This window comes from Rhinolophus sinicus, chromosome 8 (genome assembly GCF_057876585.1).
Source record: "Rhinolophus sinicus isolate RSI-liver-muscle chromosome 8, RSI-T2T, whole genome shotgun sequence".
In the NCBI taxonomy this organism is placed as follows: domain Eukaryota; kingdom Metazoa; phylum Chordata; class Mammalia; order Chiroptera; family Rhinolophidae; genus Rhinolophus; species Rhinolophus sinicus.
The window spans coordinates 66,257,360-66,282,902 of record NC_142508.1 but is presented as its reverse complement, the minus strand read 5'-3'; the positions used below and the strand labels follow the sequence as shown (position 1 = coordinate 66,282,902).

Genomic DNA, 25,543 nt, shown 5'->3' with positions numbered 1-25,543 from the left:
CTGTCCCAGGGCTCCTCTGCTTCCCCAAGTTTCATCAACATGTGCAGCTCGTCATCAGGTTTTAGTTTTTCAATAAATGATACATGTTTTTACATTTTTAAATCATGTTTTAAGAAACTAACTGCCATCAACAAAATGGGGGTTAGAAGAGAGTTATCAACAAAGCATTTCATCAATTCAGTCATCGAATTTAGAGTGCATGCTCTGTGCAGGCCCCCAAGCGTCTCCCTACTGGGGCTCCCAGCCAGGCAGGGGAGATTAAATAAATGATTCCACAAATAACTGGAGAGCACCTCACATCCCAGGGGTACAATAAACAGGAGATCTATTATAATGAAGAGAGGCCTGGGGGGTGGGGGGTGGGATGGGCTTTTCCAAGGCCCCAGAGGAGGACAGGACCAGGAGGCCCTGCCAGGCTTGTCTGTCCCTCCCAGTGGCCGAGACAAGATTACCTGCCCAAGTGTCCATTCCTGCCTCTGACCAACCTGTCTGGCTGTCCTTCCCTAGACATATAGTTTGTCTATACTTCTCTGCACACGTCTGTATGTCTATCCCTCTCTGCTCCCCCCAGTCTGTCTGTTATTCCCTACACACGCCTATCTGTCCTCACACGTCTGGCTGGCGCGCGGGCCTCCCGCATCTCTCGACCTCCAGTATCTCTAGACCTCCCCGACGCGAACGCCCGCCTGCCGCTGTGTGGGCGTCGGGCTAGCTGTGCGCAGAGGGGCGCATCTCGGCCCTCCCCATCCCCCGCGTCCCCCCATCTGAGGAATGACCGAGGCGGCAACGCAGCGCTTCTGAGACCCCGGAGCCACCGAGCAGTACTGCTGAGGCCCGGGAGGTGTGCCGCCACCTGGGGCGCCAGAGCCGGCGGCGGTGGCGTGGGCGGCCGGGCGGGGCTGCGGCAGGGCAGGGTACGGCCAGGCTCGGGAAGCCGCCGCTGCCTCGGCTGAGGATCGCGGGCAGCGGGTCGGCTCGGCTCGGCCCCGCCTCTCCTGCCCCGCCCCTGCGCGCCTAGCAGGCGGAGGAGGAGCGCCGCGCCCCCCGCGACGCCAGAGCCAGATCTCGAGCGCAGCAGCATCCGAGCGGGAACCGGAGCGGGAGCGCGAGCAGGAGCGGGAGCCAGAGACGAAGCCAGAGCGGGAAGCCGAGCTGGAGCCGAAGCTGGAGCCTGCACTGGGGCGCACCGAGCGGAACGAGGCTGCCAAGCCGAGTAAGGGGCGTGGGGCTGGGGGCGGTGCTGGGGAGGGGCGAGGAGGGGGTCCCGGGCCCCTCCCCTGCGTTCTGCGGCGGCCCCTGCGCACACATACACACACGCACACATACACACACACCCACCCGGGGCGCTGAGCGCCGGGAGGGCGGATGCGCGATCCCAAGCGGAGCCGCAGCGCGTCGGATTGCGATTCCCGCACTCCTGCGGACCGCGACCCCCAGCCCCCGCGCGGGCCGAGGCTGCCTCGAGCACGCCCTCTGGCCTCGGGGAAGGGGCGGTCTCCCGGATTCTTGCCTGACTCGAGTCCCAGACAAGCATCCATCCCGTGTGGGGGACATAAGACAGTCTCCCGGGCCCCGCGCCGTCGGTTTTGAGGATCTCTTAACAACACACCCAAGAAGGGGAAACCAGGATGCACTTTCGGTCGGGGTGGAAGAGGAGAGGGGGTCCGGGCTTTGTGGAGTTTAAAGCTAAAACCCACCCCCCCACCCTCTAGTCTGGAAGTTTGACCCTCCGACGTGCGGGTCACCCTGGCCATGCCCCCGCTTCAGTGCCTGCCACGCTGGCCTATCTCAGCACCAAGGGTGGGAGAGGGGGCGCCCCAACCGCACCTTCTCCCGCTTTGGGGCGTACTTTTCCTTGCGCGGTAAGTGGGGCCGGAGGCTGAGTCCGAGGCGGCTGCTCTGGCTGGCTACGCAGCGTCAAACGACATAGCGGCCTCTCCCCCAGCGCCCTCGGGAACTGGGTAGTGCCCACTCCACCCCACCCCCGGCCGAATTGCGCAGCTCTTTCTCTCTCCCCATCGGGTTCCTAGCTCGCGGAGGACCCAAGACTGCCCTCCTGGTCCCACGCGGCTGCGGGCCGTGGGGGGAGGGGGGTTGTTGGCCAGGCCCAGGCTGGGAAGGGGAAGACACATGACAGGTGTGAGAGGCAGGGGTTCCAGGAGCTTGGTCCTTGGACTTGACCCACACAGTCCCACAGGCACCTGCCTTGACGATGCCCCTCCTGACTCAAACATCCCGACTGCTCTAGTGGAACAAGTGGCTTCACCTCCCTGTGCCTCAGTTTCCTCCACTGACAAGCAGGCTTGATTCTGTTGTTAGCAGAAGGTTTAAGGGCTTTGAAACCAGAGAATGGGCTTGGCTGATTTCCTAGCTGTGTGAGCTTAGGCAAGACACTTAACCTATCTGAGCCTCAGTTTCCCCATCTGAAACATGGGGAAGGTGGGTTGGGAGGATTAAATGAGATGATGCTTCTGGGGGGCCTACCACCATGCTTGACACAGTCAGTATTCAGTTCAGGTTGGCTACAGGTGTCATTTTATGACGTGTCTAGCACCTGTAGATGCGGAGGCTGAGTGCCTTCCCCTGATGTGGTGGGGACATGACCCCCTCCAAGGAGGCCTTTGAATCCCCCATGGCCTTGTGGACATCTGATTGCAATGCAAAGCTCCTTCTTTAGGGCCTGCCCTTTCTCAGACATTCCCTACTCCCCTGCCTTCTGCTGCCCCTCCCTACCCTGCCATCTCTGTTCAGGTTGGAAAAAACTGTATCTGACATTCCTTTTGCCCTTGGCTGATGTCTGCTGCCCTGGCAGAGGGCTCCTCACGTATTGCTCACACTCTGTATAAGGGAATTCTGCACACCTCCCTCCACTCCGAGGTGTGGGGGCAGGGGGAGGATTGCTTTCCCTGGGGGGGGGGGGATCAGGCTGTCAGGGGGCTTGGACATTCCAGAGGTAACAGTTCAGACAGGGAGTGGAAAGCAGCAGAGAGACCAGCCACCACAGCAAGGAGACAGCAGGAGTCTGTGCTGACCAGGGTGTGTTCATCCAGACCACTGAGCCACCAGTCCCCAGATATGATGAACCTCAGGGACAAAATGGAGCCAGTGGCAACTGAGAAGTTAGAACGTCAGAGCTGGAAGGTCCCCAGGAAGAGTTCTGTCTGGTCTGTGTAGCTGGGGCCTCAGACCCAGAAAGAAATGACAAGGCCCAGGTCCTAGGGGAGGATGCTGGGATCCTTGGGGTGGGATGGAGAGTGTAGATGGCAGGAATATTGTTGAGAAGAAAACAGAGGTCTGGCTTGTGGACACCATGTTAGTCCTGGTCACCTGTAGCCCAGCTGCCCAGAACAGGGTGGCAGAGGAGGAGTGGGTCTGTCCACTTAGTGCCTGGTGGGGACTTGGTGAGATAAGCAGAATAAGCTGCTTCGTCAGGGCTCCTTCTACACAGAACCCCCTCTCTCCTCTTCTTCCTCTGTAGCCTACCCCCACCCTACCTCCACCCCACCCCCATGCACCCACGGGGGTGTCACATCCCTGTATCTTCCATAATCCTCACTCCTCTTCATCCCAAAGGAGTTCATCAGAAACTAATTAGGATGTTTGCCTCTTCAGGTTCACATAGTGTTGGAACAAGGCCAACAGAGGATGTGATAGGGATATGGGCATTACCTTTAGTCTTTGGGAATGATCAGTTAGACACACTCAGAGGCCTGCTACCTGAAGCCTCTGCCCTGGAGTGCTCTGAGCACAGAATAAGGGGCAGAAAGGTATAAATCTGCTCTCAGCCTCCTAAAGGGAGAAACTGAGGCCAGGAGGGCTTCTGGAGCCCCTTGGCACAAAATTGAGTTGTGGCTGAGAGTGTGGCTTCCTGGAGTTTGACTATATAGCATGTGATTCTGCGCAGGAGATTTACCTTTCAGAGCCTCAATTTCCTCTTGAAAATGGGAACAATATTACAGACCTCCCAGTACAATTTTGAGGACTGAAGAAATAATATGCAGGTTCCCTCCGCTATGTGAACGCAGAGCATTGCTATGAAACCTGTCCTAAGCCAAAATGGCGTTAAAGCAAAGACACTGTTACCTTAGGACACCTCTTGCTAACAGATGCACGAAATAAATGGAGATAAAGCACAGATGCTCAAAGACACAGTTCAAAGCTCTGGCTGCTTGATGCTGAGATGCTGAGTGTCATTCCCAGGGAAGGAGCTTGGCAGGGCCACTCTCCCCGTTCTGGGTGCGCCCTGCCTCTATTACGGCTGCTGCAAAGCAAATGCTTAACACTATTTTCGATTTTCGCCTTTTGTTGTAAAAGTCAAAATCCTCTTGGATTTCTTGCAGTTAGCAAAAACAGGTACTAATGTAGGTCTCTCCTAAAAGCGAAGTGGCACAATGCAAACTTTCAAAATGCATGAGATAATTGTATAGGAAACATGGCAGTGTCAAGTGGACCCTTCCCAATGGCCTTGCTGTGTCTATATTATGAACATGCCTCAAACACATGCTGTTTCCCAGGGATTGACGTTTTCTCTTTGAATTCTGACAACAGCCCTCTGATTTATATACTATAATTGTCCCCATTTTATAGATGAGAACACTGAGGCTTAGAAAGGTTAACTTATATAACTTAGCTAGTATAGAATACTTAAAACATCACTAGTAACTCATAATTTTATGAGTTTGTAAAATTGATAATTAGCACATTGTATCTTAGATGATATGTCATTAGTTATAGGAATGATTCCTCGGAGATCTCCGATCGCTTTATGTCTATATGTTAATTGTCCACGAGCTACAGAATTTTAGGAGACATCTTCACTTATTTTTTTCTATTCAAACAGTAATCAAACTTATTTACAAGAGCAACCCCCATTTATTCCCACCCCTCTTCTCTCCATCTTTCTCCATAGCACTTATCACTGCCAACATCTATATAGCTTATTCATTTGTTTATTGTCTGGCCTCATCAATGTAATGTAAACTCCCCAAAGGCAGGGATTTTTAACCATTTTACTCACTGTGATATCCCCAGAGTCTAGAATAGTACCCAGCACTTAATATGTTTTGCAAATTATAAAGTGTTTCACAAACATAGGTTTTATTATTATTATTATTATTCCCAAGTGTATAGCTAGCCTGAAAATAAAACATTAAGGTTCATGGCAGAATCATTTCCCTCAAAAAATTGGCAAATAGGACTTGCTCAAGCGCCAGGGAAAACATGATGAAGGTTAAGAACAACAGAGATTATTTTCCTAACATTTTAATAAAGCTCCTTATCAATAAGTTCAAAGACAAGTTAATTTTTAAAATCTTTGCAATAACGTATGACATGTTCCAAAAGCAATTAAATTAGATTTTAAAACTTTCAATGAGTTAACTATCACTGACTTATTCACTTAATTACTTTTCATTTTGTTAGCACAAAAGGCTTTTGCAAATCTTCGTTTAATGATTTTTTTCAGATTATACAAGTAATACATGTTCATTGTAGAAATTTTGGAAAGTCATAAGAAATGTAAAGAACATAAAAATCCTTAATCCCACCACTGCCTAGAGAGCACAGTGACTGAATATCTTAGTGTCTTTCCTTTCTAATCTTTTTCTGTCCGAATATTTTCTCTAGGATGTTATTTTCTTTTACAAAATAAGGATCATGTTGTAGGCAGAGCTCTACAACCTGATATTTTTTATAACCTGGGGTTTTTTTCCCCCTCTTTATACTGAAAGCCTTTTCCTGTTAGTAAGATTTTTTTTAATCATGATTTCATGGCAATATAATATTCCATTATACGTATGTGCCATAATTTGCTCAGTCTGTCCTCTCTTACTGGACTATGGGGTTGGCTCCCATGTTTCACGCTATAAATAATGCTTGTCTGTGCCCTCTTTAGTGTTTTTTTCGAGCCTTAAATCAGGCTTCTCTACACACTTGGTCAGGACCTATTTGCCAGTTTGTAAATGGACTGGTTTATGTGGTTAGACAGAAAATCAAGCCTTAGAAGTTGGCCCTGGTTGGCAGTGCGGAAGTAGGTGGCAGCTGATCCTATCCCAAGGAAATTAAGGTAACATGGAGACCCAGTAACCTCTAAGCACATCCTGACTAACCTAGTGGAGAACGCACGTGGCCAGATGTTGCATGGAGACAGAAGGCCTCCTTGCTACAGAGGCTGCCACACCTGGATCTCTTTTCTAATATCAGGACCAAGTTACCTGTTTGCAAACCTAAACATCCCCTGCCCACCTCTCTGCCACTGTTCTCTAGCTCTTTTTTCCCCCACTCCTGTGTTCATTCATTCCTCCATTCAATCATACGACAAACATTAATGACATTTATCCGCACTTGCCAAGGAATGTTCGCCTCCATTGGGGAAGTCAGCAGCTGGGTCCCAGCCTCATATAAAGACCTTCCTGCAGAGGAGAAAGGTTTTCTGCTGCCCGAGGACCCTCACCTGCAGCCCGGGGAGTTGGCCCCTACTTGGTGAGGCAGATGCCAGCCTTTCAAGATTAGTGTGGCTGACCAAAGTCCCTGGAATTTCTGATTTCCTTCTGGCTCTGGGCAATCACCTGCACCCCACAGGTTCATGGAACCCCAATACGATGTCATCATTTGTTCATTCAGCAGTTAGTCCCTGAGCATTTACTGTGGTGACCCCAGGGTACCAGTGGTTATCTGGGCTGTCTAGACCTGAAGTCACCACGTCCCCAACTCAGGAAGAGCCCCCATCTCTCCACCATCCCCCAGTCACCCAAGCAGACAATGGGAATCACCCCAACTCCTCCCCCTTCCTCGCCCTTTACTCCTGCTTCTTAAACATCCCCTACTTAGCCCACTATGTTCATCAGAACCGCACAGGACGTCCTGCCCAGGGGCCTCTGCATTCTCTGCTCCCTCCACCCAGAGCCCTCTTTTCCCAGATAACCACCCGGCTATTCACCCAACTAGCTCCCTTCCTCCAGTCTTTGCTTAGAGGTCACCCTCTCACCAAGGCCCTCTGCAGCTGCTGTATCTGAATGTTCAACCTCCACCTACACACTGCTTCTGTGCCTTCCTCTCTGTTACCTAACCAACTCCACCATTACGTTTGTGTCTCCATCACAAGAAAGCTCCGTGACGACAGGCGTTGTCAATGTTTGCTTCACCCATCTATCCCCAACACTCAAAATCTGGTACTCAAGGGATTTTCAATAAATATGTGCTGAACCAATGAATGTAGCCTGTCACCCTTTTCTCCAGTCACTACCGCCTTCATTTAGACGCATCATCCCCTTCCATGCTCCCCTGCCTCCTGTCTCCCACACCTGGCCCACCCTCTACACTGAGACCAGGGAGACCTTCCTAAAACGATAAAAGCAGACCGCGTCCCTGCTTAAAATCCTGCGAAGGGCAGTCTTGGGGCAGGGAGCTCACTACCTCACCCAACCCCCATCATTTCTGAGTCGCAGTATTGTAAAATGGGGATTTGTTTTGCGATCCAGTGACTGCACGTGACCGCGGTTGAGCTGCGCACCATAAACATCAGGACATCACGTGGCGTCTTCCACAGGCTCGCCCACTCCTGCAGCTCTGCGCAGTCTGCTGTCCACCGCGGTGACGCCGAACCCTCCCAGGTGGCTGCCGCGCATGCGCCAAGCCGCCCCTTGCCGCGGAGCCCGGCTCTCGCCGCCAGGAGCGCGGGGGCGCTCCCCTTACCCACACTCATCCACCCAGGTCTGAGTGTCGCAGTCGGGCCCCAGAGCAGATGCATTCTGGGAGCGGGGACGTGAAGCGGTGTGGGAGTGCCGCGGACTTGCCGCATACCGTTCAGTCACTTCAGATCCTGGAGTGTCGCCGCCGCCACCCACCCCCCACCCGCCCTCCAGTTCCTAGCCAGACAATCCGGTCGGAGATGAGTCACAGGCAGGAACGCGCCTCGCCTGGGATGCTAGGCTCGGAGAGAGGCGGGCAGGGGAGACGTGACCTGGGAGCGGGCCCTCCTCCCAACCCCCACCCCTACAGTCCCTGCTCCAGGACTCCTCTCCCAGCAAACGATAGGCTCAGCCTGTCTGTGCCAAACCTGTCCATCCACTACCCCCATTACTGCATCCTTACAGCAACTCCAGACACATGGGGAGATAGGGGTGGGCACTTACTCGCAAGGACACCATGTACCCAGCTTTGTCTTGATGACCCCAACAACAGCACCCAAGCAGAGGGTCTGATGCCACCAGTTCTATCTCCAGCAACCAAAGAGGATTTCACTGAAGAGATTTCTCAAGCTGTGTTGACAGCTATATAGGAGTTTGCCAGGTAAAAAGGAAAAGAATGGCATCCCAGGGAAAGGGAATAGCCTGGAAACATGAAAACCCCAGTGTGTCCAGGAAGCAGGCCAGCCAGAGTGCCAGGGGTGTCAGATCTCTGTGGGGTGTCCCTGGCAGTAACTGAGGGGGACTAGGGATAACGGAGCCCCTCCCTGCACAGCTCTTCCACCATCTCTCCTCTGACATTGGGTGGGTTATATCACTGAGCCTCAGTTTTCTCATCTGCAAAATGGAAATGATGTCACCCACCTGTTACAATGATGTTGGTGACCTTACCTGGCACGTGCAGGTGTTTGGTGAAAGTGAACCACACCTGAAAGCCCAAGTGCCCAGAGGCCTCTATGTACAGAAATGTCTACCTCACCCATGGCCAAACCGGGCAACCCCTCACCAGGCTCCCAAGCCATTTGAGAAATTACACATTGTCCACCGAGCACCGAAACTAACTACAGAAAACCACACATAATGCAAGAGCTCTTGGTGCCACCTGCCCTAGGAGACCCATCTCCCACCTCCCCATACCTCACAAAGATTCGGCCTTCATCTCAGGAGCCTGTGGGAAGAAAGAGTGCCTATAGGTGGCCTCTAGGGGAAGCAGGACCCTGGGGACAACCCCTTGAAGCTTAGGTGGTGGTCAGCACCCTCTATGGCATCAGGTGCCACCAGGGCAGCCCTATAGGAAGTGTACATTCAGCATGCATTTATGAAGCACTTACACTATGCCAGGAGAGGTACGCAGGGCCCTGGGGCTGTGGAGGGAGGGTGGAGGCCGAGACTTCTCCTGAGGGCACTGGGGAGCTACAGAAGGGTTTTCAGTAAGGGAGTGACATAGCCCACTTTGCCTTTAAGAAAGGCCTCTCTGGAAGCAGCACAAGAAATGACCTGTCAGCCTACTTACGTCCCCTTCTAGACACACAAGTGACCACAATGCACAAGGCACACCCACAGATGTGAATGCAGACACATGGACACACATGTATTTTTAGAAAGCATAGATCCCAGGCCCTGAGATCTTAGTGAATTTTCTGGTGTGAAATCCCAGTTCCCCAAACAGCCTGCCACACCAAGGAGACTTCTCTACCAGACCTGGGGAGATCACATCCTACCCTCATTTCCCCGGGCAGAACTTTCAAGTGGGTTTCTGTGGTCCTGGGAGTGGGCTTCAGGCCAGCCTGGGCTTCACAGCAGGGAGGCTGAGCTGGACGCCACCTGGAGAGAGGGATTCCTGGGTCAGCAACAATAGGTCGGACAGCAGTGAGGCCGAGCACCTCATGCCCGGGGCTTGCCATAGATACCCTCACCCTCACAGCAGGTGAAGTGCTCTGACCCCGCTTGCTCTGCCCCAGGTCACACTGACAGGAAGTGGCAGAGTGGATAGCAGCACTCAGGAATTGGACCCCGACGCTCAGTCTCTCCTAATACAGGTCTTTGATGTGTTGATCAAATAGAAATCCCAGTTATTAGTCAGTGCAGTTTGGCCAATGGGCTCTGTCAAAACCTGGGACCCATTTAAAGGAAAGAATATATATAATAAAAGGGATCCCTTGGGGAGACAAGGCTGGGGACCTCTGAACTCGCCTCTTCTGGAAAAGTGCTGTCCACAATAGTGTCACCCCCAGGATCAGAGAAGCCGACTGCCTCCTGAGACCTGGGGGCGGGGGACAGGCTCTTTCCCTGCTGGCTTGTGACTGCCAGCTTTCCCCTGCAAGAGCTCGCGGGGTTCTGTGTCCATGGTCCCTGCTCAGCAACCCCCACAGGTGCAGTTTGGTTTCTGCAAGTCAAGTGACCACACTCCCTAGAAATAAGAACTGTATCTCCCTGCTGTTCCACAGCCGCATGTCACTTGGGGCTCAGGAGAGACTGAACCAGTTCAGGTCTTTCACAGCACCGGAGGATGGCTTACATTTTTAAAATGTGTCCTCCACTGCAAATGGGTGTTAGAGTGAGCTGGCACTCACTTGCTGCCAGACATCCAGGCTTCACACCAAGTTAATATGGGAGGTGTAGGGGCCTTTGGGGAAAAGACATTTCCATTCTCTAGGCCTTTATTTCTGAATTTTAGGTGCCTTCTAAGGGACTGTGCTGACTGAATCAAACAGACCTGGGTTCTAGTCCCAGCCCATGATTAGAAGCTGAGTGACCGAGAACAAACTACATAACCTCTCTGAGCTTCAACTTCCTTGTTTATAAAATGAGAATGAAAGCATCATCTTCCTCTCAAAGCTGTTGGGACAATAGTAATAAGAATATTGTTTGAGCTAGACATCTGTGAACACCCTTCCAAAGCCAGCTGTGGAACCCTGAACTAGCCCCTCACCTTCTCGAGGTCTCAATTTCCCCTTCTGTGAAATGAGGACATTGGGCAGATCTTTAAGGGTCCCTCTAGTCCTGACAGTTATAAGATGCTTGGGATGTCATGGCCCATTGCAGTTATCAGAGGCAGTGGGATCTCATAGGTTCATGAGACAGGAGAACTCTGTGGCATCTCTCACTCTCACTCAAGGGTTCACACAGGAGAGATAGTCCACCCACCATGGGGACCCCAGCACAAAATTGCCCCATCCCTGCTCCAGCACCCCCATACTCTGCAGCCCAGAGCTCTCCCCAGCCTCCACCCAGAGTGTACACATCTCAAAGTCACCATCCTCTCCCCAGAGATTGACAGCCCAGGGGACATGGGTGCCCAGCCTGCAGGGTCAGTGGGTACTGTGTGGGCACCCCCATCACCAGCCTGTTTGTGTTTCTGCAGGTGAGCGGAGGGTCCTTCCTTGTGAGAAGTCAGAGCTGTGCACGTGGGCAGGCTGGCTCCGCTATTCTGCTCCAAGGATTACATGTCCTTCAAACGCCCCTGCCCCTGTAAGTCTCTTCCGGCATCTGTCCATGGCTCTGGGCCAGGCGAGGGCAAAGCTTGGAGTCAGGGTTGCAGAAAATATCTCTAGGGTGTTTGGCCAGAGAGTTCCAGGGGTCTGCGCAGGGTCTGATGTGGTGTGATGGGTGGCGGGAGGGCAATGCATGAGACCCCTGACTTCTGCAAGAGACATCTCACTTCTGTCTGTCCGTCTATAGCAGCACTTTCCAAAGTGGATCGGGGTTCCTCTGAAGGATATTAACGGGGCTACTTAAAAATTCCATTGCCAAACGAATGTGAGAAATGCTGGGTGAGACAAGTTAAGTAGGTTTTGCTACTGCAAGACGTTTCAGAGCCTTTAATGTGATGTGTATTGTGAGGCCCCCACAGGAAAGAGAAAGCCCAGGGGTCTTCCCAGACTAATGGACCACAAGGAATGTGTCATGGGATGGGGACTGCACAGATCACACTCCCTGTCGTTCACTGTCCTAAGGAAACCCTTCCTGCAGCGTCCCCTCTAGGAAGCCCCTCAGTTCCTAATTAATTTCCTCTAATGAAGCCGTTAGGTGATTTTGCACGTTACAGTCTTCTCATAGCTCCCTGGTGCCCACGAGGCCAGCAGTGGACTTAATCAGGTGTATCCTGGGGCTCAAGGCTGCTGCCCCCTTTATCTTACTCCCCTCATCTCCACCAGCCGACTCATGCTGCTACCCTTACCCCAGGCTCCCCATCACCTCGCTCCCTGGCAGCCACCTGCTTTCTCCCATGACACCCCCAAACCCCCCAAAACTGCCGTCACTTGCTGCAATTTGAGAGGACACACGTAACATCCCCATCCCTTCTCCTTGATGAGTTGGGACTGTGAGTCTGTGTAAAATCAGGGACCCCACCGTAGCCCCCATTTATCTCCCATGCTCACTCTGGCTCATGCCTCATTCCCACTCACTAATGTCTGTTCAAATTTATACCATTGGTATAAATCACGCATCTTGGGGATGGGGGTCTCTTCCAAAAAGTCAAAACCCTAATTGTTAAATCTTTGACCATCAAGGGGCTGCTGCAGTAGTGGGTAGGGGGCGCTGGCATATCCTGTCTGGAGGGAATCACCAGACATGCCTGGGCGAATAAGGTGACAGGCAGTTCGTTGTGCAAAGAGAGGTGTTCAGAGAGGTGGGAAAGCCCAGCCTGGCTTCTGGCTACCACGGGTACCCAAGGAGGACACAGGTCAAGCAATAACAAGGTCCTTACTGATAGATAGTACAAGCTCAACTTGCTGTCACTGTCATCACTGGTTGTTCGGCATTACCAAGAAATCAAAGCCCAAGACCCAGGACAGGTATGAAGGCTGCCATTCAAGTGCACTTTGGAGCCCAGGGACATCTGCCCCAGAGGGCTGGGGTGGTCATGGCCTCACCCCCACGAGCAGCTGGGAATGAAGAAGGCTGAGGCTGATGAGAGTGGAGAAGCTTCTGGGGCCAAGCCAGGCCCTTCAGAGCCCTGCCATCGGCACTAGTAGACGCCATCCCCGCAGGACAGCCCTCTGCATGTCTACCTCCTGAGGTCTCCAGGGTGTGTTCATCGATATGCTGGGCTGTTCAGAAGCAGTTCCTACATGTCTCTGAATCCCCCCACCCCGAGGCCAGGTGCTTGGCATGCAGAAGGCACTCCATAAATGCTTGTTGAAAAAACGCATAGTCAAACACTCTGCATGAGGAGCTGGAGGCACGGGGGGGGGGGGGGGGGGGGGAGCTACAGCTTCAGACTCTGCCACTACATGCTCTCCATGACTTTGGCCAACTAGTCTTCCTCTCTGAAACAAAGGGGAGTCTGAGGCTAATGGGCTCCGGGGACTCGGGAAATCCAGGCAGGCCAGCCCCCCGGCCGCCTACCCCCCACTGCTTCAGCCAGAGCAGCTCTGCCTATATCTGCCTACAGGCTGAGGTCTCTCAGATGTCATTTGGAGAAGGTCCCAGGCAGTGGCAGGCCGGGTACCGTGGGGCTTTCCGGCCCACTCCTTCCATCATCTCTCTCCTTTTCTGCCCAGTTCTTCTCACGTTGTCCCATCCAGCTCCTTCCTTTTTCTCTGAACTTACCTAAGTCCCCACTGTCCCCCCTTTTGGTACCCATCTGCCTTCTGCACCCCCAGCCCAACACCTCATCGACGTCTGTGTCACTAGATTCATCCCAGAGTTTCCAGTTCTCAGCTACCTCTGACCCTGTTGGTCACGTCAACTTTCTTGATGACTTCTTTGGGTTCCCGGACTCTGAGCCTTCAGGGTGCGCCGGCACACTCTCTGGCCTTATGGGCTCTGACCATCCATTCATGCTCCTTTGGCAGTAGGAGAGGGCGGATCTTTGCCCCCAGGGCTCCAACCCAGCCCCTGGCCTTCTCCCTCCAAACACACCAGACCTTCTCATCCTCACTCTGCTTTCAAATGCAGCCTCTAGCTGGCAGCTTCCATGACTCTCTCCCACCCCAGTTTCTACCTGAGCTTCCGGTTCCTTCCTCTGCCTTCTGCTGCCTGTCTCCTCTGGGCAGCACCCACCCTCACACCTCAAGTTCAGCCTGTCGCCAGCAGAACGCTTTGTCTTCCCCTCCAAGCCAGCTTTTCTTGGTTTTGCTGCATTAGATTAGGACACTACCGTGAGCTCAGTCCCTTGGGCCAGAAATCTGGGAGTGACCCTCATTTCCCCGCCAACACACCCATCACTGCCAACTGCCCAAGGAGACCTGGGGGTTTCCCAATTGGCTCACCAGATTGCCATTCTGACTTCATTCCCACCCAGGGCCTCTTCAGACCCAACCTGGAAATCACTGCCTCAGTAAACGTTTATTGAATAACCAGACAAGTGAACAAATCAAGACAAAGCAGATGCCGTGTGGGCAGCTTCCTGGGCTTGCAGATCAGAGACCCTCACATACTTTCCAGAAGGGACACAGAACATAAGAGCTCCCGATATCCCGAAAACACCTAACACAGGAACACTGAAAAATGAAACCGAGTCCCAGGCGGGCCCTAATGTGAACACATGCCCTCTCTTTTAACACCTCCTTTTTGGATCTAGATGTGCTCTGCGAATTTAGGTACCTAGCAGGGAATTGCTGTAACTTTCTTAGCTCGTAAAATGATCTTGCTTAGTAACATGTGAAGACACCAAAATTTCCCATCCGAACCTGGAAGACTTAGGGTAGGAGCCATAGCTTGTTTATGTTTGGGTTTCCACGTCCCTACCCCATGCTGATTGCAAAGGGCAAAAGGAAAAGTCCCCAGAAGGACAAACAAGCCCCAAAGTTTCCCAAGGAAGATGAAAGTCAGAGCTCAGGAGGTCCAGAGAGAGAGAGAGGAAGGTCGACCAGTGCAGGGGGAGCTGGGCAGCTGGCACAGGTCTGCCCAGCTTCCACAGCTCAGACACTGAGTAAAGCAGGTCCATCCACTGGCCTCTTGGGAGTCAGGCAGGCGTTAATCAGACCAGGCTGGGCCAACTCCTTCCAGGCACTGCCCACACCCCAGCATTCCAACCGCAGCCCATCTCAGCCTCCGGGCATTTCAGCCCCTCACAGAGTCGGCCCAGCAGACCTCATGACCCCTCCCCACCAATTCAGCAGGTGAGAAGACTAAGGCAGAGAGAGGAAGCAAGAACGGAAAGAGAAGGCAGGGAACCCCTGACCCAGGGAAGCCCAGAGGAGTTCTGCCCATGTGGCTGCAAGAGGGAAGTCGGCTCTTCTGCCAGCAAGTGCCAGGCCTGCGAGCCATTTTCCAGCCTTAAGTACTGAGTGAGAAGGAGGCGGGCCAGTCTTGCTCCTCAGGAAGGCTGGAGGCGTGGGAGGCTTCTCCATCTGGCCCCAGCTGGGCAGGGTGGCCCAGGATTCCCCCAGGACCCAGGTTCCAAGAACAGATGCTTCACAACCTCTTCTTTACCATCAGCAGATGGCAGCTCCACAGAGCTTCCTGTGAGGTAGGGGTATTCTGACACCCTCAGGCTGGGAGGGGGGGGGACAGGGGGGGTGCAGGCCAGGGGGAGGAGGGGCTTAGAGGCCCCAGGGGAGACTGAGCCTGTAGCAAAGCAGGAAGGAGGGCAGAAGGTAGCACTCATTGACCCACAGAGAAGTCAGGTGTCTCTCCTAAGCTCACAGGCTGCCCGCAGGCTGGCAGGAATCGCAGCCTGGCAGAGCTTCTAGGTGGGTTTAGATTTCCCTCAGAGTCAATGTGATGTGGTAGACAGTGCTTGGGTTCAAGTACAACCTGGCACTGACCCTTACCAACTGTGTGATCTGGAGCAAGCTACTTAACATCTAGAAATCTCAATTTGCTCATCTATAAAATAGAAATAGTCATAACAAACTTTTAGTTTGATGCTCAGATTTGATGTGCTCCAAGGAGACTCTAGCTTGGTGCCAGGCTAAGGAGATGCTCAAGAAACGTGACAGTCTTGTCCTTTTGATCACCCTCTCCCTACAAAACTTAGTATTACCCAAGTCTTTAGAGCAGGGAAAATGGAGCCAGATAGGGATTTTGGAAATGAATTTGGGGTTTGGACCAGATACTACTGTTTTCTGCTCTGCTCATTATTGTAACAGTTACCTCTGCAGAGACTTAGTTATCAACAGAAGGACTCCAGGGCAAGAAGGGCAAATGATGGGACACACGCCATCATTTACCACTTCTGTGCCCAGAGCAGACATCAGTACTCAGTTGCAGCACTGTTTCCTACTGAGCCTGGATGCAACTTCAGACTCTCTCTAAACACATGCAGGCTCTACCCAATGATCGTTTGCCTGTGGAATGAAACCCCTGTCCATTTTTTGCTGAGGTCTGACTTAGAAGTGGACAGAGGAACAGAAGGAGCGACTTCAGCTAATCATGTCTCGCTGAGCCTCAGTTTCCTCATCTGTACAGTGGCAGTTGATAAGAGTATCCACCTCAGAGGGGTGCTGTGAGGATCAAAGGAGATTTCACAGGTAAAGCGTTTACGTGGCCTTATGCTCATTTCTTTACGTGGCCTCCTTGCTTCCTTGAAGCTGCCCTGCAAGGAAGGGGTCAGTGTGTACAATTGACACATGAGGAAACTGAGGCTCAAGGACATGAAGAAACTATTCTAGGTGACACAGCTAGAAAATTGTGGGACCCACGTGGGTCTTTGCAGGGCTCAATTTTAGCTAAACCACAGCTGGACAAAAGGACCAGGTTGAGTCAAGTCCACTCCTTGATCCCCGCCCCTTGGATGGGGCGTCTGCCCTGCAACAGAACATCACGTCCCCATGGAGGTCCTGGCTGCCCCTCCTCAGAGTTCCCTTATCTAGTCTGACTGTAGTGATGGCTAATCTTCGTTTTAAATGCACAATCATTTCATATGAGTCCCTGGCAAGAAGGCATCCACCTTGGTTTGAGCACTTAATGTAGTAGTAATAACAGTAGCACTACCCCCAGCTTTTGCAGAGCACTCCCAGCTGGCCAAGTTTTTGCCTTTCGGCGTCCCCTGGCAGTGAGCTCCCTGGGTGATCTCTTCCAGCCTCGTGGCCCTGAGCAGCAGTGACAGTCCCTAAATTTACATCTCAGCTCCAGACTCTCCCTAAACTCGACTCATATATCCTACGGTCCACCCGTATCTCCACTCAGATGTCTGCAGAGCATCTCAGATATAACATGTCAGAACCTGAAATCTTGACTCATAGGCCCCCATCAAAGTTGCCCATCGCCTTCCCCACGTCAGTAAATGGCAGCTCTGTCCTTCCACATGCTTGGGCCCCAACCTTTGTCACATTTTACTGATCTCCTTCTCATCCACCCCAAATCCAATCAACTTGCACAAAAGTTTCGCCTTCAAATCTGACCCCACCTTGCCACCTCCACCGCTAAAGCCCTGGACCAGGGCACTGTTGTCATCTCCTGGACCACGGTGCCGCCTCCTCTGCCACAGCCATAGAGTGTAGGAAAGGGAAGGATGTAGAAACTGACGCTTGGGTTGGCGGAGGGCAGACTGGTGTCCGCGTCTAGAATTCTTGCCAAGGAAAGCACGATCCCCAGAGTTGCCACCCACGGCATCCCAAAGCCAAGTGCACTGGGGAGGATTTACTTACAAATGAGAATGTGTAATGACATTGCCATTTCTCTGCCAAGAGCTACCCTAATTAGCTACCCCCAAATTCAGCTCTGCCTGCACCTGGAACTATGCCCAGGGTGACTGGGAAAGGCTGGTTGTCACTGCAGAAGTGTGCAGGCCTGCATGCTTTCCAGATACGAGAAAGAGGCCCCCAGGCAGAAGTCCCATGCCCCGTGGACCCAGGGACCACCGGACAAGGAGACAGGATTCAAAAACAGAGCCTTTGGGTCCAAGCCCAGAGTGGCCACACTGGTCCCTCTGGGAGCTTGAGTACATTTTTGCCTCCCAGATTTCCCTCTACTTGCTTCTGTCTGCAATCAAAACACCATGTTCCCCATTAGTCCTCAAACCATCAGCTTCTAGGGGCTGCTTCGTCTTCCCACCTGATCCTACATGGAATCCATGTCTGTAGGTGACCTCCAGGCCTTGCTCAAGAGAGTCATTCCATCATTCTAGAGCTTTCCTCTGCCCAGACCCCAGGCCTTTCAGCAGCTGAATGACACTTGTGCCCCCTAGGAGTGGGGATAAGTGTGGGGCCTGAGTGTGGATGTAGCCTCATGCAGTAAAAACAGAGCTGAAAGACACAGGTTCAGAAACCAGTGGAGTAAATGCATTTACATCGTCCAGGCCTCCAGTTATTCACCTATAAAATGGGATGAGACCTAGTTTCCAACGTGACTGGTGCTCAATAAGGATTTCTTCTCTTCTTTCTCCTCTGGCTCTTTAATCCCGCAGTGAGAGCTGCAGAACTCAGTCAGTCATCCCTGCAGGGTCCCCCCAAGACTGTTCTGAGGGCAGATCACATCTTTTTCTCCCTCCCAGCCAGCCCCAGGTTAGGGCTGAAAGGCAGCATATGACAGGCTTTCATCAGGGGCCAGCCTTTCTCCAGAGTGCCTCACATGATCGGATATCTTGTAGATAGGATGTAACAAACAGGTCATCCGCTGACCCTCTGGGATTTACTCTGGGACTCTACCCCAACTGCCTCATACCACAGGCACAGAAACTGAGATGCAGATTGAGGTCTGACCAGGGTACACAGCGTGTTCATGGCTGAAACCTTGCAGCTCCCAGCCTGATTCCACATAAAGTGCTCTTTTCCACGTGGAGCCCACTGCCCTGTTCTCATGAAGATGCAGAAAAAAGAGTAGCCCTCTTTTGCAAGAAAAATGGTGACCCAAGTTACAGCTTGAAAAAGGGAAAGGTTTTCACAACCTCGTCCCCCTCGGCCTCACTTGGAGGCGGGGTCCAGTCAGACCAGCAAACCCCTCCCCTCCTGCTGTTGCAGCCCTTTCTCCTCTGTGTCCCAAGATACAAGGAGACTCTCTGAACATCTGGAGTGAGAACTGAGGAATTCCTTTTCTGGGGGTTCTCTAGAGTTGTTTTTCATTGTTGCTGTTTGTTTGTTTAGTAGAAAGACCAGCTAACAAGAGTCAATAGTTAAATGTTCAGGAGTTTCCTGAGCCATTGTTAAACTGTTAGTAGCCAGCTTGAAATTCACCATGACGGGAGTATTTACACTATGAAAATTGGCAAACACTATAAATCAGGGACCTTCCTTCCTTCCTTCCTTCCCTCTTTCCTTCCTTCCTTCCTTCCTTCCTTCCTTCCTTCCTTCCTTCCTTCCTTCCTTCCTTCCTTCCTTCCTTCCTTTTTTTGAAAGCTGGTTTACCAGCACAACACTGTATAGAACATACATACAGAAAGGTACACAAATCTTCAGTGTACAGCTCAATGATTTTTCACAAACTGAACATACAGCTTCTCTTGCTCAACATTGCATTGTGAGATTCACGCAAACTACTAAGCACCACTGTAGATCATTTATTCTCATCACTATGTAGTAACCCACTGTGTGAGCATACCACAAACAACGTATCCATTCTACTTTAATGGACATTTGAGTTGTCTTCAGTTTGGGGCTCTGAATGAATAGTGCTGCTGTGAACACTCTAGTACAGGGCTGTCTAATAGAACTTTCTCTGATAATGAAAATATTTGCACCTTCACTGTGTAAAATGATAGCCACCAGGCATATGTAGCTATTGAGTGCTTGAAATGTGGGTAGTACACCGGAGGGACTGAATTTTTCATTTTATTTTATTTTAATTAATTGAAGTAGCTACATGTGGCTAGTGGCTACCACATTGAGCCGTGCAGTTTTAATACGTGGCTTCTGGCGAACATATGGATGCATTTCTGTTGGAGAATGCATTCCACCTAGGAGTAGAATTTCTGTGTAATAGAGTATGTGTATCTTTGGCTCTAAAAGATAGAGCTAAACAGTTTTCCAGAGTACCTGTAACAATTCATACCCCCATCAGCAATGTTTGAGAGTTTTAGTTGCTCTTCATCCTACCAACACTTGGTATTATCTGGCTTTCTTCATTTTAGCCATTCTGGCAAGTAGTAGAGAGAGCACCTTGTGCCTTTCACTTGAATTTCTCTGGTTATTAAATATAGTTTAGCTCCTTGGATATCCTCTTTCGTGAAGTGATTCTTTACGTCTTTTGCCCATTTTTCTATCGGGTTTTGTTATTGATGTCTAGGAGTTCTTTCTACATCCTAAATATGAGTCCTCTGTTGGATATATTATTGCGAAGGTCTTCTCCCCCTTTGTGGATTACCTTTTCACTCTCATAATGGTATCTTTGAATTAACAGATATTCTTAATTTTTATATACAAAATATTTATTAATTTGTGTATGCATTTACTTTATGCATATTTAACTTCAAAATTTACAGAAAATAAAATTATATAGAATGTAAGATAAAGGAATACCCTCTTGGACTTCTTAGGAGCAGAGGATTTTACTGTTACACCTCAAAGAATAAAATTTCATAAATGTGAAAGCCAAAGTGGGCACCTTTTAAGTTGGATGGCAGCCTTCTTAAAGAGTTTTTTTGTCTATTATTGAAATTTCAGGGTTTAGGTTAAATGAAATTTAAAAGATTGCTCATGAAATAATTTCAACTCTTTCAAAAATCTCCTATTTTTGTCAAGGTAGAAAGGTACCTCCAACACGTTAAAATATCGAGAGTGATCTCAGTTGTTTGAGGAGTATTATAGTTCATGTGGCTGTTACACACATGCAGTATGTCACCAACACTCTCTAAACAATGAGAATAGTAGCACTGTGGCATCGCTCCCTTGTTGTCCTTGTGAGGGGGTAAAATGATCACTTACCCCTGTGCAATACTAGCGCACTGGAAATTATACTGACTATCTACCAAGCGTAAAATCCAATTATCTAAAACAACGTGACTATCAAATTGCCAGACAATATGTAATTTATAACTGAATTTGAATATTCAGAAACCTGTGGAGTGTTCTTTGAATTCTTTTAAAATATAAATTACACTGAGCATTAAATAAGAACACTGAGCTAAATCGTATAACCACAATAGTGGCTGAGCTTCCGTAACTGGCTTAACAAATGTGTACCTATCATTTCAATATCAGTTTCTGCTCAGTCTTAGCACAGCCAACGTTTCACCTGCAGTAGGATATTTTTAAGTGCACAAGAATGAAAGGCCCAGCTTTTTCATTGTCTTTTCACAAGAGCTATGGGGATGGCAAGCTGATGAAACATGCAAGAGGAGAAAGGTGTGCACAATTATTTTCCCTTTGTTCAACATTGGCTTTGATTTAGAGTAGAATGCAAAATCATATGACAAAAACTTGAATGAGGGTCTGTTTCTAAGTTTTAATTGAGTAACCAAGAATTATACTTCGACTGCAAAAATCTTTGCAGGATTAGAAGTACTAACGTGACACTAATACGGAAACGTAGGTAATCAGAGGTACCAAGGCACTGGGAAGGGGAGTCATCATCAAAAGACAGCCTAGGTGAATGTCACACATTTTCTGTCAGCTGCTGCTAAGCCTTGCATTTTTTGCAGACTGAAAAGGAACCCTGCAGGGCATTTTACTTACCACTTTTTGAAGAAAGGCTGTTTTAGGTTCCTTCATTGAACATGAGGCCTAGGTTTCAAAATTGGTTTTCCTGTATCATCCCAAGACATGTTATAGTCTGTTAATATTGCTTGACATTGAACTGCTATAAGTGATGGTGCAACTACTCTCTCGGGCATTCCACAAAGAACAAGCCCATTAGAGCGAAATAGCTCATTGTGAAAAGTGGACGATTCCATAAAGATGTGAAGGACCGTTTTGTGACTTGGGATCCATTAACTATTTCCAGGCATCTATACAGATACCTCCATGGAAAGTATTTCCCAGTGTCCTGGGGCAGGTTGCAAATGATGAATATATTAGGTTGGTGCAAAAGTAATTGCAGTTTAAAAGGTTAAAAAAAAAATTGCAAAAATTGCAATTACTTTTGCACCAACCTAATACTTAGAAAGTCTTCTTTTAAAACCTTCCATTTGCTCCAGCCATGGCCTTGACCCCGTTCTCATCTCAGTGGACCATGCGGTTCCATGGCCCACGGCCTACCTCGAAGCCCAAACTCCCACCAAACATCTTTATTTTAATATAATTTAGTATGTGATCTAATTTGTCAATTTTTTATGGTTAGTAAGTACCTTTGCATCCTGCTTAAGAAATTCAAGGTCATGAAGATGTTCTCCAACGTTTTCCTCTTGAAACTTTATTGTTCTGCCTTTCACATTTAGATCTATGTCTAGGGGATATTTTTACAATTTGAAGGTTTGATTGTCATCTGTTGAGCACCTACTGTGTGCCAGGCATCTTACTAGGCAGTGTGGTCTGATTAGTTCGTACCAGAGATTGCTGCTTCCATTTTGCAAGTGAAGTGATAGAGGATCAGAGAAGTGAATTGCTCAGAGGGCACTGCCTGGTACAGGCAGGACTAGGATTTGAACCCAGAACTGTCTGTGTCTTACATAATCTAAGAGAAAGTGCAGGTCAGTTCTGATGGAGGAGCTATGGGCTTGCCCTCGAGGAAGGTGGCTGAGGACTGACACTTCTCCCCAGAGAACCCTAGGGACATTCACCTTCTCAGGATACTGAATGTTGGTGAATAAAAGGCCTGCTACTGGGGATGGTTTGGCTCCCACGACAGCTCAGGGCTTTGAAGCAATCTTGGGGGTTGGGGAGACAAAGGGCTTGTCCCTAAGCACCTCACAATGTTTTTAAGAACCTGTGTTCTGTGAACCACATGCCAGCATCACTACTCTTGCCCTTTGGGGCCATTATAAAGTAAAATAAGGGCTCTTTGAACACAAGCACTGTGATACCATAACAGTCAATCTGATAGCCCAGACAGCTAATAAGTGACTAACAGGCCAGGAGCACATATAGCGCGAAGACCCTGGACACAGGGATGATTCACACCCCAGGCGAGCAGAGAAGGATGGCATAAGATTTCCTCATGCTACTCGGAACGGTGCACAACTTAAAACATGAATTGTTTCTTTTTGGAATTTTCCATTTAATATTTAGGACTGCTATTGACCACAGGAACTGAAACCACAGAAAGCAAAACCTCAGATAAGGGAGGACTATTGTATCTGTCTTTGCCTAGTCTACTTATTTTTCTCATCCTACCTGCTGAAGTGACATATTATTGTTAACAGATTTCCAGCACTTAAACCATCCTTGCATTCTTGGAATGAGCCCTCTCTGCTTATGCTGTATTATTTTGAATACACTGTTGCCCTGGTGCTGGTTTCTCATATACCCTTACACATTCTGGGAGCTGAGGGAATCTCTGTGGAGCAGAGAACAAAATCCCATTGCCTCTAACATGTTCCAGAATCAGAACCTGTGAAAGCAAAAGTCACTGTGGCCCAAGAACATAGCTCTAGGCTGGTCTGACTTATAGTGGGATAGCTGATGATAATTTTCATCATTCATGAATTTAACATTTTATATATCAATTACTCTTGAACTTCCTGGAAAGTCCATGTTGTAAATAGTCGTTTTTCCAAGCCATAACTTTTGGTCTCGTAATGCAAACTGGGATGTGGAAGCTGACCCACTAGCTGATAGGTGGGCCAAACGAGCCCCCCTGCATCTGCTTCTCAACATAATTCCACTATTTCCTACTCATCAAGCATGCACAGTGACTCTGCTGATGTTACAAAAACCTGTGTTCTTTGTGGAAAGTCGCCTAAGAGCCAACGCTAGTTAGTGATGGAAGAGGAGAGAAAAGGACGTCAGGGTCAGTGATGATTCTAGAAGGGACATGAGAGTTTGGTGTGGGTTTAAGTGGAAAGTCTAATTCTGTCATGGCTTGGTTCTGAAATGTCAACCAGTTCATGATTTCTTCTGTGGAAATAGGGAAAAGTTATTTATGATACTGCTTCAGTGAGTTTTCCAGTCAATAAATAAATTGTTCATCAAACCAAAGATAAATCCTTAGTGAATAGCGACATAACAGTACGCATAGAATTTGGATTATGGAGGTACATGTGAGTTAATTTTCATGAGTTTATTTAGGTGGCAGAATTATCTTAATAGTGGAATAAATCACTTTCATCTTATATTTATAGAATCATGAAAGGCCTGTGGGCGGTCACTTATATTTTTCCAGTTATATTTTAATGCAGTGGTTGAAAATCTACTTGGTAGTGGAGCACTCTCTTATTAACTCTAATACATGAAACAGATGGAAGCAGAACTACTCTGCATGAAATGAGAGGAGAGAGCCTCATGATATAACAAGACTTCCCACCTGTGTGGGACCTCCTGCCTTCCACAGGCTGAGAGGTTCATTTTAGTCTGACTCATATCCATGTTCCTGGTGTCTGGCACATGTGCAGGGATGAAATAAGCACTGAGTATTGAGTATTGATGAGTGGATGGATGAATGTGTGGATTATTGAATGTATGTATGTATGTATGTATACATGTATGGATAGATGAATGACTGAATAGATGGGTGGATGGGAGGATGGATGATTGGTTGGTTGAGCAAATTTATGGAGGATCGATTAATAGGTAAATGACTTCACATTCCAATCTTCCTTTCCACTGTAACCTGCCCCACTTGTAATGCCACAAATGGCCAAGTAAAAGATGTCAGCCAACCTTGACATGGCATTTGCTGACTTCTTATAGAGATTCAACTCCATTGTAAGAAGGAGCCTAAATACCAAAAAGCCTTTTCCTCACCTCTAGAGTCCCATTGTTCAGCTCCCATCAAGGTGACACCCCACAGCCTCACCCCAGGGGCACCTCCCCCTTTCCTGAACTCTGTTGGGACCTCACCCCTCTGTGCTCCCGCCCATGCTCCTTCCTCCCTCCCCTGATCTTCTCCTGCTGATTTGTCCTTCAAGACCCAGGCCCCTCTGGTAGCTGTCCTTGACCTGCCCCCAGTACTAGGACATCTCTCCATCACAGTCTCCTGGTGACCAGAGAATGGATGTCAGCAAGTAGGCTGAGAGATTGCCCAAAAAATCCGAGGAGGAGACTGAGAATTACCTAATAAGCAAATAAGTCTGCCTGCCATGTCCCCTGTCTCAGGCTCTCTCCACATCCTTGCTAGGAGGCTGGGTCCCGCCAATGGTGAGCCGAGGGAAGATGGGGCCTGAATCCTGTTCTCCATATTCCCTCATCCTCGTAGTTTCAACAGTGGAGGAAGACGTGCATTGCTGAGGTTTGACTTGCCAGGGAAGTGACAAATGTCTTCAGAAATTTTTGTGACAGGAGCCATCAGTCAGATCTGAGTCCTTGCCCTGCACCCCCCGCCCCGCTCCCTCTAGCCAGCGCCCCTGAGGGAGTGGACTGGAGGTCTAAAAAGGTGCCCTCCCATTGTCAGTGCTCCCCAGGCAGCGTCAGGCTTCCTTGTGCCCAGAGTGACTGTGGAGCTGCCTGCGTCCTACACTCAGCAAGAACTTGGTAGTGATGGTCTGCCTCAGTTTCCCTGCATGTTCCCCAGGTTCCCTAGACACAGGCCTGGCTCTCAACCCCTGCCCACCCTTCTCAGACCCATTCACCCACCCTGGAGAGAGAACGGTGCAAGAGTAAGTGTGTCTTCAGACAGGTAGTGAGCAGGTCTAGAGAGGACAGGGGACGTGCCCAAGGTCACGCAGTGAGTGAGTGCTAGAACCAGACACAGAAGCCAGTTCTCCTAGCTCCCAGCCCCATCCCAGTCCGCCCTGTTCTCTTCCCCTGCTCTGTGCCACTATTTGATGAATTATCAGACAGGCTTCAGTTCAAATCTCAGATTTGCCACAAAACTAGGTGGGAAAACTTCGGCTCAACCAAGACTCAGTGTCCTCATCTGTAAATGGGGGTGACAGTGGCATTTGCACAGAAAATAAGCAAGCCCAAGACCCAGCCCCACATCTAGGCCTGGGTCAT

General features: G+C 49.7%; 1 protein-coding gene and 1 pseudogene across 6 annotated transcripts in view; one reads left to right on the top strand and one right to left on the bottom strand.

The window, feature by feature from the left end:
• Nucleotides 1–1,063: 1,063 nt before the first annotated feature.
• The window catches only part of BEAN1 (brain expressed associated with NEDD4 1), a 36,736-nt gene continuing 12,256 nt past the window's right edge, over nt 1,064–25,543 (top strand). For 2 of the 6 annotated variants that reach the window (XM_019755167.3, XM_019755140.3), the window contains exons 1-3: nt 1,064–1,213; nt 7,479–7,610; nt 11,050–11,156. In XM_019755167.3, coding sequence (XP_019610726.1) covers nt 11,132–11,156 — 25 coding nt within the window. In that variant the 5' untranslated portion in view covers nt 1,064–1,213; nt 7,479–7,610; nt 11,050–11,131. Of the gene's footprint in view, nt 1,214–7,478; nt 7,711–11,049; nt 11,157–25,543 lie in introns of all 6 variants that reach the window. The other 4 variants (XM_074314780.2, XM_074314779.2, XM_074314781.2 and 1 more) reach the window with 2 other exon arrangements.
• Nucleotides 20,564–21,639, bottom strand: LOC141567689 (nuclear envelope phosphatase-regulatory subunit 1-like; annotated as a pseudogene).